General features: G+C 43.0%; 1 protein-coding gene across 1 annotated transcript in view; it reads left to right on the forward strand.

The window, feature by feature from the left end:
• pappa2 (pappalysin 2) overlaps window positions 1-16,021 on the forward strand; it is a 236,315-nt gene that overhangs the window by 9,331 nt on the left and 210,963 nt on the right. Inside the window, exons 2-4 of the mRNA XM_034182745.1 lie at window positions 8,718-8,950; window positions 11,682-11,909; window positions 14,223-14,821. Of these exons, the coding sequence (XP_034038636.1) occupies window positions 8,718-8,950; window positions 11,682-11,909; window positions 14,223-14,821 (1,060 nt within the window). The remainder of the gene's footprint in view (window positions 1-8,717; window positions 8,951-11,681; window positions 11,910-14,222; window positions 14,822-16,021) is intronic.

A 16,021-nucleotide genomic window follows, 5' to 3' on the forward strand; every position in this document is an offset into this window, starting at 1 on the left:
GTGAAAACACTTATTTCCATTGTGGAACATTTAAAACTTAAATGACAAAATAGAAGTAATACATAAAATAATGTCACGGCCCTCCCTTGCCTGTTGTGGGAGGCTCCCCATGGCAGGCAGGGGTGGGGCTGCTTGAGTGGTGGCACCTGTGCTGTGCTGTTAAATTGTTTGTGCTGTGCTCACTCACTCTCTGCTCTCCCCACCAGGTAACCCATTTGGTTTGTCTTCAGTTCATTTTTTTGTTTTAGTTACTTTGGTTTTCACACGCCAACACATTTGCACCTACATATTCATGCACTGCATACACCACTGATTCTTACTTACATTTGCATGCCTTGCATTTATGTTGCATTTTATTATTGTTTGTTAAATAAACTATTTTAATTGGTCTGAACCTTTTGAGTTATTTCCCCCTCCCAGTTTGTTTGGGTTGTGAGTTGCCGTCGAGCCAGGCTTGTTACACGTGGGGGCTTGTCTAATTTTAAGTTAATTTAACTTAATATTTGGGTTAAATTTTGGTTAGTTTGTTTATTTTGTGGCTTTGCATTTGTAGTTTGGCCATGTTTGACCTACTTTGTAATTAACTTTGTTTGCTGTAGTTTCAGGAGGTTACTTTGATAGCCAGTTTTGTATGGGGAAATTTGGTTTGGGCCAGTTGGGGTTGAGAGCAGTTAGCATTTTTCTTTTGTGCTACTTTGGTTAGAAGCTCACATCTGGGCCTAGTACTGGGTTTAGTCTGGTGGGAGTCCTCCCCTGTTAGGTTTATCAGCGGGTCACATTAGGTGGCTTGTGGTGTTTTTTTTGTAGGTGGCAGCAAGGTGGGTAGAGCTTCCCTATCCCCTCTCCCCTTTCATCGGCTTGGGTTCACGTCCGTGGGATCCTGTGGGTGGCTGCATGTACAGGAGCTCACAGCCCCATTGGTACAGTGGCCTTTAGGGTCACTAGTGATTAAAAACCTCCCGCCAGACTGCATGAAGACTAGGGGACAGCTAGTTAGCTTTTTCTTGAGTTTAGTGAGGTGGGGCTCTTTACCAATAACCCAGTCGGGGCAGCGGGTGAGTTTTCTAAATTTTAGTTAATTTGGTTGGTCTTTCTGACATGATGTCCTCCATGTTGGCTAGTTTTGTTCAGTCACCTTCTGAGTTGGCTTTAGAATTGTGCACAAAAGAACAGTTATTGGAGATTGCAGAGCATTACAAAATTGTTATAGTGGATAGGAAGTTAAAGGAAACAGTTAGGGATTCATTAAAACAAGGTCTTTTGAACGCTGGTGTTCTTTCAGTCGGGTGCTAGTCAAGGGGCAGCGGTTCAGCCTAGTCCAGTCATGTTAACTTTTGAGCAGCAGCGGGAGCTGTTCCAGATGCAGCTAGAACTGGAAAGGCTGAGAAGTGGCATTAGACCAGGGGTTGAAAGGGAGACTCAGTTTGATGTTTCACAGAATCTTCGTTTACTACCTAAATTTGATGAATCAGATCCAGATACATACTTTATTTTGTTTGAACGCATTGCTGATGCTAGGGCCTGGTCAGATGTGGATAGAACTACTTTGTTACAGTGTGTGCTTACAGGGAAAGCATTGGAGGCTTTTTCAGCATTAAATGTTGCAGATAGTAAGGTTTATGCTACTGTTAAAGCGGCAGTCCTTAAAGTCTACGAGCTGGTACCAGAAGCATATCGTCAACTTTTTCGGTACAGGAAGAAACAGGATTCACAGACTTATTCTGAGTTTGTAAGGGACTTGTCAAATGCCTTTAGTCAATGGTCTACAGCTGCTGAAGTGGTTACTTTACAGGATTTGTCTAATTTAATTGTGTTGGAGCAATTCAAAAATTCTGTACCGGATTCTGTTGCCACATATGTTAACGAACAGAAAGTCAAGTCTCCTGGGGAAGCAGCTATTCTGGCAGATGAATGTGTTGACCCATAAAACTCGTTTTGACTCAAATAGGGAAGGTCGTAATAAAAGTGAGTCTGTTAAAACATAAGGCACCACTGCCTGGTGATTCTTTCCAAAAACCTCAGCGAAAGTTTGCTAATGTGGGATCAAAAGGACCAGTTAATGCAAATACCTGTAGATACTGTTTGGGTGAGGGACACTGGAAAAAAGATTGTCCTTTGCTTAGCTCCAAAAGGTCGGCACAAGTAAAGCCGGCTGTGATGGCAGCTCCGGTTACAAGTCCTGTTGCCACACCTGTCCACCAGGGTGAGCTCTACCACCAACAGGGTAAGGCTGGTTCTGAACCTACCCAGGGGGAGTTTTGAGCTTTCATTTGATGGTGTTGTCTTTGTTAGATGGGAATCAACAAGTTCAAATTAAAAAATTTTCAGGGACACAGGAGCTTTGGATTCTTTATTTTAGTCTGTGTTGCCATTTTCAAAATTGTCAGATACAGGAAGTTGTGTTCTAATCCGTGGAATGGGTTTGGTTCCTTTTTCATCCCCTTTACATAAAGTCAATCTTGTGTGTCTTGGTCGAGGGTGATGTGGTTGGTGTCAGACCCAGGTTGCCAGTGGATGGTGTCCACATGATTCTGGGAAATGATCTGGCTGGTGGGAAAATGTGGGTGGATGGCAAGCCTAACATTTTCAAGGAGTTAACTGTGCCCTCTGCTGGTGGGTCCCCAGATTGCAGTCTAGATGTCTTCCCAAGTTGCGTTACTACTCCTGCTGGTTCTCGGCATAAGGAGGCAGAGAGCCGGTCTGATAATCTTGAGTTGCCAGCTGATCTTCACATTGGAAGCTTGACAAATTCTAGAGATTCCTTGATAGCAGAGCAAAAGGGTGACAAATCTTTGGTTGAAATTTTTGATAGTTGTTTCTGAAGTAGCAGTGAGGGATAGTGCTCAATGTTATTTTCTTCTTGATGGACTGTTGGTTAGAAAATATGTTCCACATAGTGGTCAAGGTTTGGGAGAAGCAGTTTTTCAAATAGTTGTACTGACCTCCTTGCGTTGTAAGGTCCTTCAGACATCACATGGTGTTGTGGCTGGTCATCTAGGTGTGCGGAAAACTTATGACAGAATTTTGCGTCATTTTTTTCTGGCCACACTCAGAGGGACGTATCAACGTTTATTAAAACATGTCATACTTGTCAACTTACTGGTAAACATAATCAAGTTGCTAAGCCAGCACCCTTGTATCCGATACCAGCAACTGGTCAGCCATTTGAGTATCTCATCATTGATTGTGTTGGGCCTTTACCACGTTTGAAATCGGGTCATAGCTACTTGCTGACGGTAATGTGTCAAGCAACTAGATATCCGGCTGCCTTTCCTTTGCGTACTATCACTACCAAGTCTGTAGTTAAAGCTTTGATTGTTTATTTCTACATTTGGTATTCTGAGGATCAGTCAGATCAAGGTTCAAATTTTACTTCCAAAATGTTTGCTCAGATTCTGAAGTAGTTAAAAGTTAAGCATAGCAAGTCAACAGCGTATCATGCTCAGTCAAGGAGCATTAGAGCGTTTTCATCAAACTTTGAAGTCGTTGCTCCGTGCATATTGCACTGAACTATCTGCTGATTGGGAAGACGGTTTACCTTGGCTTTTGTTGGCTGCTCGTGAGGTAGTGCAGGAAAGTACAGGGTTTAGCCCTAATGACATTGTTTGGGCATAAGGTTAGGGGTCCTCTAGCTGTTCTCCAGGAGGGTTGTTTACCTGAGGAGCCACCACAGAACTTGATTGCTTTTGTCAGTGGGTTTAGGTTTAAGTTGTACCGAGCAGGTGAACTTGCAAAACAAAAATTTGAGTGTTCTCAAAAGAAAATGAAGCAAAAGTATGATAGGGAATGTGAATTGCGTGAGTTTTGTCCTGGGGACAGAGTACTTGCTCTTTTGCCGTTGGTTAATTCTCCGTTTCAGGCAAAGTATTCTGGTCCTTATACAGTTCTGTGAAAAGTGTCTGATCTAAACTCTCATTGAAACTCCTGGACATAGGAAAACTTCTAAATTGTATCACGTGAATCTGTTGAAATCTTACCACTCTCGAGATTCTGATCAGAGGGATACTGGTCATGTGGAGAGGGCAGCATTGGCTGTTGTGCCTGTTACTGCCCCTGGTGGTCTTGATTGTGAGGAGTTTGGGAGAAGAGGTAGCTTTGGCTGCAGATGAGATTTTGAGAGGACGGTTAAAGAATTCGCAGACTTTGGAAAATCTTGGTACTTTAGTTGACCACTTGGATGTTGAGGAGCGTACTCAGTTAGTTGGGCTAATTAAAGTATCCAGCTTTATTTTCTGATACTCACTCATTTAATTGAACATGACATAGACATCGGAAATGCTAAGCCTATTAAACAAATTTTATAGGGTTTCTGAGAAGAGGTGACAGTTGGATTCTGAGGTACAGTATATGTTAAATAATGGTATTGCAGAACCATCCCATTCTGATTGGGCTTCACCTTGTTTGCTTGTTGAAAAGCCAGACTCTACTTTTCGACCATGTACAGATTACCGAAAAGTAAATGGCATTACAAAAGCAGATCTCTATCCCATGCCTAGGATGGAGGACTGTATTGATCAGGTAGGGTCTGCCAAGTATGTAAGTAAGTTTGATCTTTTGAAAGGATATTGGCAGGTTCCACTTTCTCAATGGGCACGTGAGATTGCTGCTTTTATAACACCATCTGGTTTGTTTTCATACACAGTGATGCCTTTTGGACTCTGGAATGCTCCCGCCACCTTTCAGAGGCTGATGAACCGTGTAGTCTCTGGTCTAGAAGGGTGTGCAGTGTATCTTGACGATGTGGTTGTCTATTCGGATTCCTGGGAGGAGCATGTCCGGAGAGTGCAAGACTTGTTTGATCGGCTGGTGTGGGCCAGGTTGACTGTAAACTTGGCAAAGTGTGAGTTTGCCAGAGCCACAGTCACCTGCCTTGGTAAAGTGGTGGGTCAAGGTTTTATCTGTCCTGTGGAGGCTAAAATACAGGCTGTAAAGCAGTTTACTCCTCCGACTACTAAAAAGGAGCTTATGCACTTCCTTGGGATGGCCGGGTACTACCGCTCCTTCTGTAAAAACTTTTCTATGGTAGTTGCCCCTCTGACCAACCTGTTGAAAGCCAAGGTTGAGTTTTTCTGGTCCCCGCAATGTCAGGAGGCCTTTGATTTAGTTAAGGCATTGCTGTGTTCTGCTCCGGTGTTGGCAGCACCAAATTTTAGTAAACCTTTAAAATTACAGGTGGATGCCAGTCAGATTGGGGCAGGTGCTGTACTTCTACATGATGATGATGATGAGTGCCCTGTAAGTTTCTTCTCCTGGAAATTTAATAAGTGTCAATTTAATTATTCTGTAATTGAAAAAGAGGCTTTGAGCCTCATTTGGGCTTTACAGCACTTCAAGGTCAATGTAGGTTCCGGGTCAACTCCGTTGACTGTATTCACTGATCATAATCCACTGACCTTTTTGAAGTCTCTGCAGAATCCCAACCAGCGCCTTATACCTTGGGCTTTGTTTTTACAACCGTACACTCTTGACATAAGACACATCAGTGGTAAAGATAACATTATTGCTGATGCTCTTTCCCGTGCTCCTTTAACCTAATGTGTTTCTCTGCTCCTTTTTGCCTCACTATTTGTCCTCCTGCTCTTAAACTGCTCCCCAGGTACCAGGGCTGCTGGGTGGAGGTACGGACAGCTGGTGGAAGGGTGCAGAAAGTACTGTATGCACGGGTATTATTTTGGTTGGTCTTATGTACGTAGGCCTGTTTGGATGAGAGTAGCCTCCTCATTTTAAGGAGGGGGGGTGTCACGGTCCTCCCTGCCTGTTGTGGGAGGCTCCCCATGGCAGGCAGGGGTAGGGCTGCTTGAGTGGTGGCACCTGTGCTGTTAAATTGTTTGTGCTGTGCTCACTCACTCTCTGCTCTCCCCACCAGGTAACCCATTTGGTTTGTCTTCAGTTCATTTTTTGTTTTAGTTACTTTTGGTTTTCACACGCCAACACATTTGCACCTACATATTCATGCACTGCATACACCACTGATTCTTACTTACATTTGCATGCCTTGTGTTTATGTTGCGTTTTATTATTGTTTGTTAAATAAACTATTTTAATTGGCCTGAACCTTTTGAGTTATTTCCACCTCCCAGCTAGTTTGTTTGGGTTGTGACTTGCTGTCAAGCCAGGCTTGTTACAATGATAATAATGATAATCATGATAAATAATAGTGTGCATATGATAACAATAACTTAAACAACAAATACATTAAGACAGTAAATTAACATTAAAAAGTTACATAATTAACAGGAAATAAAAGGGTTGCGCTTTTTGTCTAAACACTGAGGTCTAACACCAATCCTAGACTTTATAGAAAGTTTGCATAATTTATTGCCACCCTTGAAAGATGTCAGCTACTTATTTTATAAACCATACCCAATCTAGAGCCCACGGGCAACATGCTAGTTCAGTTTATAGACCCAAATCATTACCTAAGTTGCCCTAAGCCTCGTCTCTAATCTTAGGGCCTCTTCATACATAGTGCAAAGTTTGTTGTCTGGTCGATTACGACGAAACAGTGTGAAATAGTTAGAAATTAGTGCACCACGAAACATCACGCCGACAGTTGTATGACATTGAATACCCCAATTATGTTTTGATTATTTTACTGATATTTTAAAACATTAGAAAAAGGTTTTTTACTATTCATTGAAGATCATAAGTCTGGGTGTGGGACAAGCACAAAACGGCAGTATTTGCATATGATTCTGAAAAAAGGTGAGTCATCATAGACTACTAGGACAAATTTCTTAACACTTTCATTGTAAAGATAACTAAGTGTGAAATTTTTCTTTTTTTTCATAAAATATGATCAAGGGACATAAAAGTGCCCGTAGTCTAAGAATCACCCTTGTGTGGAATAAATAAAATAAAAAGCAGCAGGTACCTGTGGGACCTCATCGCGCCACTTATGTGGAATCATAAAAAAGAGGAAAAAAAAAACACCCACTGGACACGAACCCGCACCTTTCAAAAGTTCTGATTGCCAGTCAGCAACTTTACCACTGAGCTAAGGAGCTGTTATTTGAAATCTGTGGGAATCTGTCTTATATCAGGAAGGACATGGAAGTATTACAAAAATAAGTCACACACCATACAAAACACAGCATTTATCATTTGAGCGATACAAGTATGATCCATTCTGTTCCTCTGTAAATGACCCATGGTCACAGAATGAGAAGCATTTCACTCGTCTCATTAATGTCCATCTGCTGGTGCGTTTCCAACTGGCTGTGCACATCTTGTGGACGATGGGCTGCAGGACACCGCGTCATGTGGAACAGAGCTCACCTGAGTGACTTAACAGTGAGACTGCTGCGTGTTCTGATCTGATGGTCCGTTTCAACCTGGGAGCAGCCTCTTCCATGGGCACGCTCATTCGCTGCAGCACTTCGCCACAGTGATATGTTTTTATGTCCACTTGATAACAGCAAACGCGCGTCAGTGGGCAGTTGTTTGTCCATGTCTGTCCAAACACAGTACGTGGTGTCCACCTGGAATGTCCAGATCCACAGATTTCCACAGCTGCTTCAGTGGGAGGACGCACCTCCTGTCATCTCAGCGAACACACCAAAGCCACACTCGTGAGGGACTTAGACAAATTTCTCTGCGAGTATGAAAGTGATTGTCTGTTGTCGTGCCAAGAGTGCAACTGGCCACACATTTTCTAAGTGCCATGCGAGTGGTGTTAGATGTTCGTGCGTGTCACCTGGAATTTGGCCGGCACCTGCCATGAGAGGGTGCAATGGGTTTGCACAGTGCACACTTTGTCTTTCAGGCGCTTGTGTGCGCAAGTAGTTGTAGCAACAGGTGTGCGAGTCATTGGATGCAGGGACGACATTACATGGTTTGCACGATTCCTGCGTCATGCACACTAAGTGTGTACTTCATCCGAACTTTACACTATAAGGGGTCTTTCCCAGTGCACCACAGCAAGAATGTCGGGAACAGTGGTAAGGAAAAGCTGTATAATATGAGGCCTCTTTAAAAGTTATTTAAGACTCGATGTAAACACATGGTTATATAATTGTAAGGATTCGGATTTCCGCTGACTGCAGACACTTATCGCAGGAAACCTACCTTGAACTAACCTTTACACAACACGTCACTTTTTACCAGTGGGACGGCATTAAGAATGCTACATTTGTAAAGCAAACATATTTGATAAAACAACACGTACATCAAACAAATTGCAACCCTGCAGAGGTCCAGATATTGAGGGAGACCACAAACTGTTTGTCTCCTCACATTTACTCTGATCAAAGATCTGACTTCATTACACAGCTTTTCCCCCTCATTGCTTCCTTATGAGAGGGCAGTATTTTGCAGCATGGGTAATTGTCTTTGTAGTGTCGTGTAGGAATGTAACAAACAAACTCATTGTTTTTGCCAGACAGGACATGGATATTGGTATGAATTCTGATGGTCAGTGATAATCTTATAAATCTGTGGTTTGTACTCTTTACCTTTGGTTGTTCTGTATGTGCAGAAGAGGTTGTGAGCCGTTACTGTACTGTGCTTCAGACTGAATTATACACTGCAGCATGAACTGTATTGTGTGAATATGCAGCAGACATATTTTCAAATTAAACCGTTGCATTTGCATAGGTTGTTTGTGTGCTGCATGTTTCCAAGCATTTTCTCAATTTGCAAGATGTTTATTGACGCAACAATGGTTTTATGTGCATGTGTGTAATATGTGATATATGTATATTGTGTCTTGTTCTTAGGTGTATTTGACAACTGTTCCCATTCCCTGAGCGAGAAGGGCTGGTCAGTAGGTATTCGCACGCTCAAACCGGCAGGCACCAAAGAGGCACGCTTCTTCTTTACGCTTCGTACAGACAGAGCTCTGAAGTCCACCACCATCTACAGCCACCACCGGTACAGAGCCAATGTCTGGACGCACCTGATGGCCACTTACAACGGTCACAACATGACCCTGTACGTTGATGGAGCTAAGGTGTGTGGCTTTGGTGCATGTGTGAGCTTTGGTCCAGAGTGTAATTTGGTTCCATACCCATCTGAGGATTTGGTAAATACTGTACGAGGTCTGTTAGAAAAGTAACGGACCTTTTTATTTTTTGCAAAAAATATATGGATTTGAATCATGTGATTGCATCAGCCAAGCTTGAACCTTCATGCGCATGCGTGAGTTTTTTTCACACCTGTCGGTTGCGTCATTCACCTGTGAGCATGCCTTGTGGGAGGAGTGGTCCAGCCCCCTCGTCCGATTTTCATTTCATTTGCTTCATCAAAATTTTTTCAGAAAGTGTGAGAGACAGCCAAGTGGAAACCATTTGGAAAATTCAGATGGCTTTCAGTGAAGATCTTATGGGGATCAGAGATTAAGGACAATTACAACTGGATTAAAGACGGCCCACAGCGGCGGATGGCACGCCGTGCACTGAGCGGCGATCGACGGGCTCAAATGACCAAATCATTTCCAAAGTAAACGCTTTGTTGATCCGGGACGTCGTCTGACTACCAGAGAAATGGCAAGACAGCTGGACATAGCACTTTTTCGGCACATTCCACTGTTACAAGAGTTTTGTCATGGAAAGAGGAGCGGAGAAATTCGCCACGGAGCCGCTCATGGCGCGGGACAAAAGCACCTCCGTGTTGGTCTCACAGGACAAGCCCTAACATGCCCAGCTCTTCCACCAATCAGAAGATTCAGATGGCTTTCGTGGCTTTTGAGTCGTGTGACTATCCGAGAAATTGTGGACGAGCTGGACATGCCACATGTCCTGTGAGGCTTCATCATGGCGTTGCTTTTTGTTCTGTGCCCTACGCCTCTGTGGCATGTCCATCTCGTCCACAATTTCTCAGTCACATGACTGAAAAGCCACCGAAAGCCGTCTGAATCTTCCGAATGGTGCAAGAGCTGGGCATGTTAGGGCTTGTCCTGTGAGACCAACACGGAGGTGCTTTCGTTCTGCGCCATGAGCGGCTCCGTGGCGAATTTCTCCACTTCTCTTTCCATTACAAAAACTCCTGTAACAGTGGAATGTGCCAAAAAAGTGCTATGTCCAGCTGTCTTGCCATTTCTCTGGTAGTCAGACGACGTCCCGGATCAACAAAGCGTTCACTTTGGAAATGATCTGGTCGTTTGAGCCTGTCAATCGCCGCTTGGTGCGCGGCGTGTCATCCGCCGCTGTGGGCCGTCTTTAATCCAGTTGTAATTGTCCTTAATCTGTGTGATTCCCCATAAGATCTTCACCGAAAGCCATCTGAAGTTTCCACATGGCTTCCACTTGGCTGTCTCTCACACTTTCTGAAAAAATTTTGATGAAGCAAAGCGGCAGTCGATCAGCCAATTTCCTGACAATGAAAATCCGACGAGGGGGCTGGACCACTCCTCTCACAAGGCGTGCTCACAGGCGAATGACGCAACCAACAGGCGTGAAAAAACTCACGCATGCGCACGAAGGTTCAAGCTTGGCTGATGCAATCACACGATTCAAATCCATATAGTTTTTGCAAAAAATAAAAAGGTCCGTTACTTTTCGAACAGACCTTGTATATGCCATGTATAGGCAACAGTCTGTAGGTTTCCTTGTATCTGATCACTTGAGCATTTAGTTTCACTGATATGAACACTACATTGTATTCAGGGGAGGAACTGTGAGTAAGTGATTGGACCAAAAGTCTTCGTTTTCTACTTCTCCATCACTGAAACATACCGGTGCAACTTCTCAGTGAAGCACAATATTGACATATTGAATTTAGCAGTGAAAAATGTCACAGCATAAACAGATATTTGACATTCAGGAATGGTCAAGATCTGTAAACCAAACCACCACCATCATGGTCCATTGTCATTTGGCTCAGAACAGGGCCCTGCACAACATGCCATGTCACAGAAACAATGCCATTATTATACCATAGCAGTGTCAATACACACTGCCACAATCTCATGCAGCCCAGACAAAACGGAAACAAGAATCACCACAAACCGTTCTGCATCAATGCAAAATGTCACAAATACAATGCACTGCAACATGCCATGAAATCTAAATATGCTGACGTCATTGACTCTACAGTGGTTTGCACAACACAGGTAATGCATCACAAAATCTTAAAGTGCATGGTATGTATTTCATTCATTATGAAATATGATTATGAACAAAGGATGATGCCACTGCAGGTTGGAGCTGAACAGGAAGAATTTTTGCTGTCACTTGATCCTGACAGCATTTGGGTGGTTTCTGAGCTGTGGGACAGGGCAGCAACATTACAGTGGGGAAACCCACAATTGAATAGTGCAGCAAGCAGCAATGGAGGGACAACTCTGGAGTGCAAGACAGGAGGACTTAGAGCACCCATATGAAAAACAAACAAAACAGATGACAAATGGATAAACCCTGACAGAGAACCAAGAACTGAATACTGTAAGTAATGACAGGAAATACGAGACAGGTGCACGAATTAACAAGGAGACACAGGTACAAAAAAAACCAGACTGCACAAACAGAGTAAATATGTGCACACCCAAGGGAAACTGGAACATTGCACAGGTATGTTGGAAAGGAGAAACTAAAATGGCATTCATGGGAGGGAGACTGTGATCAATTATTATTCTGTTGAATTCAATACGCAATAATGTTGAGCTACTGCTCATGCCTTTCATAACATTTTGAACTGTTATTGCTGATCCTCGTCTGTCATCTATCTTCTTCTGTTCCTCTTAGGTGGGAGAAAGCAGCCTCCAGTCTGGGGATTTGTACAGCACCTTCATGAAGACATGCAGAACACTGTTCCTTGGAAAGAACCAATTAGAACAGGGCCACAGCTTCAGAGGCCACATAGCGGGTGTGGTGTTGTGGGGTTATGCCCGGTCTCACGAGGACCTCCTGAGGAGGCCACTTCAGATTGATAAAAGTGACCCGATCCTGGTGATGTGGACTGACTTCACTCATGTAACTGGTCATATTTAATCTCTGTGCTTTACTGTATAATCTGATTTCTTTTACAATTTAAGTTATCAAGTCTGAGTGTTCTGATCACCTTTGTTGATTACTATGTGAGAAATCCTTTAGTAAAGTAGTTCTGGAAGATAATCCTTGATTGGGGTGGGGCATGGTAGTTAACATTCCACCATAGACTAAAAACAGCAATGAAATATCGCCGCTGTACCAACCTCAGACGAGAATAATAAATATGCAAATACAGTAATGATGGTAAATAGTGCCCCAGAAATGGTAAAATATGTGAGTACAACCCAGTCATATGCATGATTATGTTAATAACTACACTATGCATTATCAAAATTTGGTAATATGAGTTCATTTATAGCTTCATTAACAGTGACTTGTTGATAGCCACATACGGTCAGATCCATAAATATTCAGACAGCACATTTTTGCAGTTTTGCCTCTATACACCGCAGTCTAGTTCAAGGGTGGGCAGCTTGTTCCAAAAGGGCCAAGAGGGTGCAGGTTTTCTTTGCAGCCACTGACTTCACCAGGTGATTTTACTGAGTGATTCCACCAGTGGTGGAGTCGGTGGCTGTAAAGAAAACCTGCACCCTCTTGGTCCTTTCTGGAACATGTTGCCCACCCCTGGTCTAGTTGAATTGAGGCAATCAAGATGTGATTGAAGTGTAGCTTTTCAGCTTTAATTCAGCTGGCTTTGGAACTCCCCAGCATCCCTCAGGAAGAGTCAGAAGACTTAGCAGAGGATAGGGAAGTGTGGGAGGAGCTGCTTGGTCTGTCACTGTGAACCAAATAAGCATCAGCAAATAAAGAAATGACTGAACTAGAGCACAGGGCTCATATCGCCACCAACACTAGTTTCCAATTCCACAAATTTTATCTTGGAAAAAATTTCAAGGTAAAAGTTCTGTTAGAAGTGGATTTTCATAAGATTAGATACAATACAATATATAGATCAAATGGACTTTTCAATGTTAAAATCAAATATCCGTTAAGTCCGAAATACAGATCAGATGCAGATCAAACTTAGTCTATTCATTGAGGTGCCAGTTTGCACCTCATTGTGACAAATGAGAGTGACTGAAGCACTTTTGATTGAGGTATAATGCAAAATGTCCACCAAATGGACTTTTCAGTACTAAATTCAAATGTCCACAATCCACAATCCAAATCAGATCTGGATCAAACTTTGTCAGGCGATAGTGAGTGCCAGTGTGCATGTAAGAGTGATTGCGGCACGTTTGATTAATGTAATGTAAATATACATTAAATGGAGTTTTCAATGTTAAATTTAATGGCCACAAAATCTGTAATTCCAGATCAAGAGATTTTAGTTCTATAAGAATACAATTCTATACATAACACTTTCAAATATGAAGGAAATTTGATCTTCAACAGAATTATGAATTTTTGAAAAATCATTGATAAAGGATAGAAATTTTTCAAATTGACCTTTGATTAATGCCCTTCAAAACTGAATCAGTTCTTGCCTATCAGGATATGAATCCTCTGTAAAAATTTCATGATATATGGAAAAATTGTGGGTTACAGTATGTTCACAAACAACCCAACAAACAGGGGTGAAAAAATAATGCCAATCCAACTTTGTTGGCGTGGTAATGAGAATTTTCTGCTATCTGAAATTTTGGCTTTTTTTTGTTTGTCAGAACAATTATGGCCTTAACTTGCATCAACATCTTTTTGGTCTTCATGTTGGAGTTCCCAAAAAACAGCCACAAAATACAACACATTAAAAAAAAACTTGAGGCTGTAATTGCTGCCAAAGGTGCATTTGCAAAACAAAACAAAAAACAATAAAAAAACAAACAAAACAACCCTTTTTTTCATATTGTCATTATGGGGTGTTGTGAGTAGAATTTTGAGGGAAAAAAAATACTCCATGTTGGAATAAGGCTGTAAAAGATAAAATGTGGAAAAAATGAAGCACAGTGAATACTACCTGGATGCACTGTACGTGCTCTGTAAGTGCCCTTCTCTTTTCAACTCAAACTGTTAGGATTTAATAGCTGTCAATTTCAAAAAATAAATGCAGTGTTGTGGCCAAGTGATCAATCTGCTTGCTTCCAAAATAGAAGGTACCTGTACCCATTACCCTTGTAATTTGAAGTTGCGTCAGGTGGGGCATTTGGTGTAAAAATGTTCCAAATCAACATGCAGATCCATATTGGATCAGCTGTGGTGATGCAGAGCAAAAAAGGGAGAAGCTGGAACAAGTTACTAATTTCCAACAATAACAAATAACCAACTTCATGTTCTGTTCTGCTTTTGACACTTAAGGTGGAACACTTGTGGACTCCGTATAAAGATGGCCTACACCCCACCGTCATCACCACTCCTGTCCCTGAACAGGAGCTTGTCTCCACGTACCTGCCGCCCCCCTGTGGCCTGACGCTCTGTGACAACACAGACATCATTTTCAGCTACAACAGCAACTGGCAGCTTCGGGCCCATAAGCAAGTTCGGTACAGGATTGTCAACCTCTCCAATGATGATGGGGGAGACCCTGCTGTGTCACAAGAACAGATCCAGCTCCAGCACTTGGCGCTGAACGATGCCTTTCAACCTTACAACATCACCTTTGAGCTTAGTGTACACACTGTCCAAAACTCAACCTTGCGACAGAGATTCATTTTAAGCAACTGTCGAATAGAGAAGATAGGGAATCGACAATGTGACCCTGAGTGTGACCACCCGAAGACAGGTCATGATGGAGGGGACTGCCTCCGCCTGGGACCCTGTTACAACTGGAAGAGACAAGACGGTGTTTGTAACATGGAGTGTAACAGTATACAGTATGACTACGATGATGGAGACTGCTGTGATCCAGACGTCAATGACGTCCTCACGACATGCTTTGACCCTGAGTCACCTGACAGGTGAGGATCACATACACCATAAGGGTTAAGACAGTTCAGTGTTGTAGTTGCAGTAGCTGGGTTTCTATTAGATATTTGAGCAAAAGTTTTGCGATATTTTCAGAATATTAACAAAGCAGAGTTGTGGCCTTGACTGCACTCTACTTGTGGTTGGCTCTCACTGCGGTATTGTATCACTTCCTGATCTGGAGCACAGCGGTGTTTTGCTGTATCTGTTAGCTGTTTAATCTGCGTAGTTAGATTGATCTAGATAACGTTTTATTTCAGTGTAATCTTCACGTGCCTTAACTAAAGCACCCTCTCTGCTGAATCACCTCTAAATTATTTTCACATGATTCACTTTGTGTTTTTACGAATCCACTAGCTTAGCGCAGCTACTAGCTCTTAGCCGGTTTAGCATGACGGCTTCTGTCTCTCCCGCACTTTTCTGCGCTGGGTGTGAAATGTTTAGTTATTCCTCGGCCTCCTTTAGCAGTAACGGTACTTGTAATAAGTATAGCGTGTTCGTAGCTTTGGAGGCCAGGCTGGGCGAATTGGAGACTCGGCTCCGCACCTTGGAAAATCCTACAGCTAGCCAGGCCCCTGTTGTTGGTGCAGACCAAGGTAGCTTAGCCGTTGTTAGCTGTCCCCCAGCAGATCCCAAGCAGCCGGGAAAGCAGGCTGGCTGCGTGACTGTGAGGAAGAAGCGTAGTTTGAAACAGAAGCCCCCTGTACACCACCAACCCGTTCACATTTCTAACCGTTTTTCCCCACTCGGCAACACACCCGCCGAGGAACAAACTCTGGTTATTGGTGACTCTGTTTTGAGAAATGTGAAGTTAGCGACACCAGCAACCATAGTCAGATGTCTTCCGGGGGCCAGAGCAGGCGACATTGAAGGAAATTTGAAACTGCTGGCTAAGGCTAAGCGTAAATTTGGTAAGATTGTAATTCACGTCGGCAGTAATGACACCCGGTTACGCCAATCGGAGGTCACTAAAATTAATATTGAATCGGTGTGTAACTTTGCAAAAACAATGTCGGACTCTGTAGTTTTCTCTGGGCCCCTCCCCAGTCGGACCAGGAGTGACGTGTTTAGCCGCATGTTCTCCTTGAATTATTGGCTGTCTGTGTGGTGTCCAAAAAATGAGGTGGGCTTCATAGATAATTGGCCAAGTTTCTGGGGAAAACTTGGTCTTGTTAGGAGAGACGGCATCCATC

The sequence above is a fragment of the Thalassophryne amazonica genome, chromosome 12, assembly GCF_902500255.1.
Source record: "Thalassophryne amazonica chromosome 12, fThaAma1.1, whole genome shotgun sequence".
NCBI classification, from domain to species: Eukaryota; Metazoa; Chordata; class Actinopteri; order Batrachoidiformes; family Batrachoididae; genus Thalassophryne; species Thalassophryne amazonica.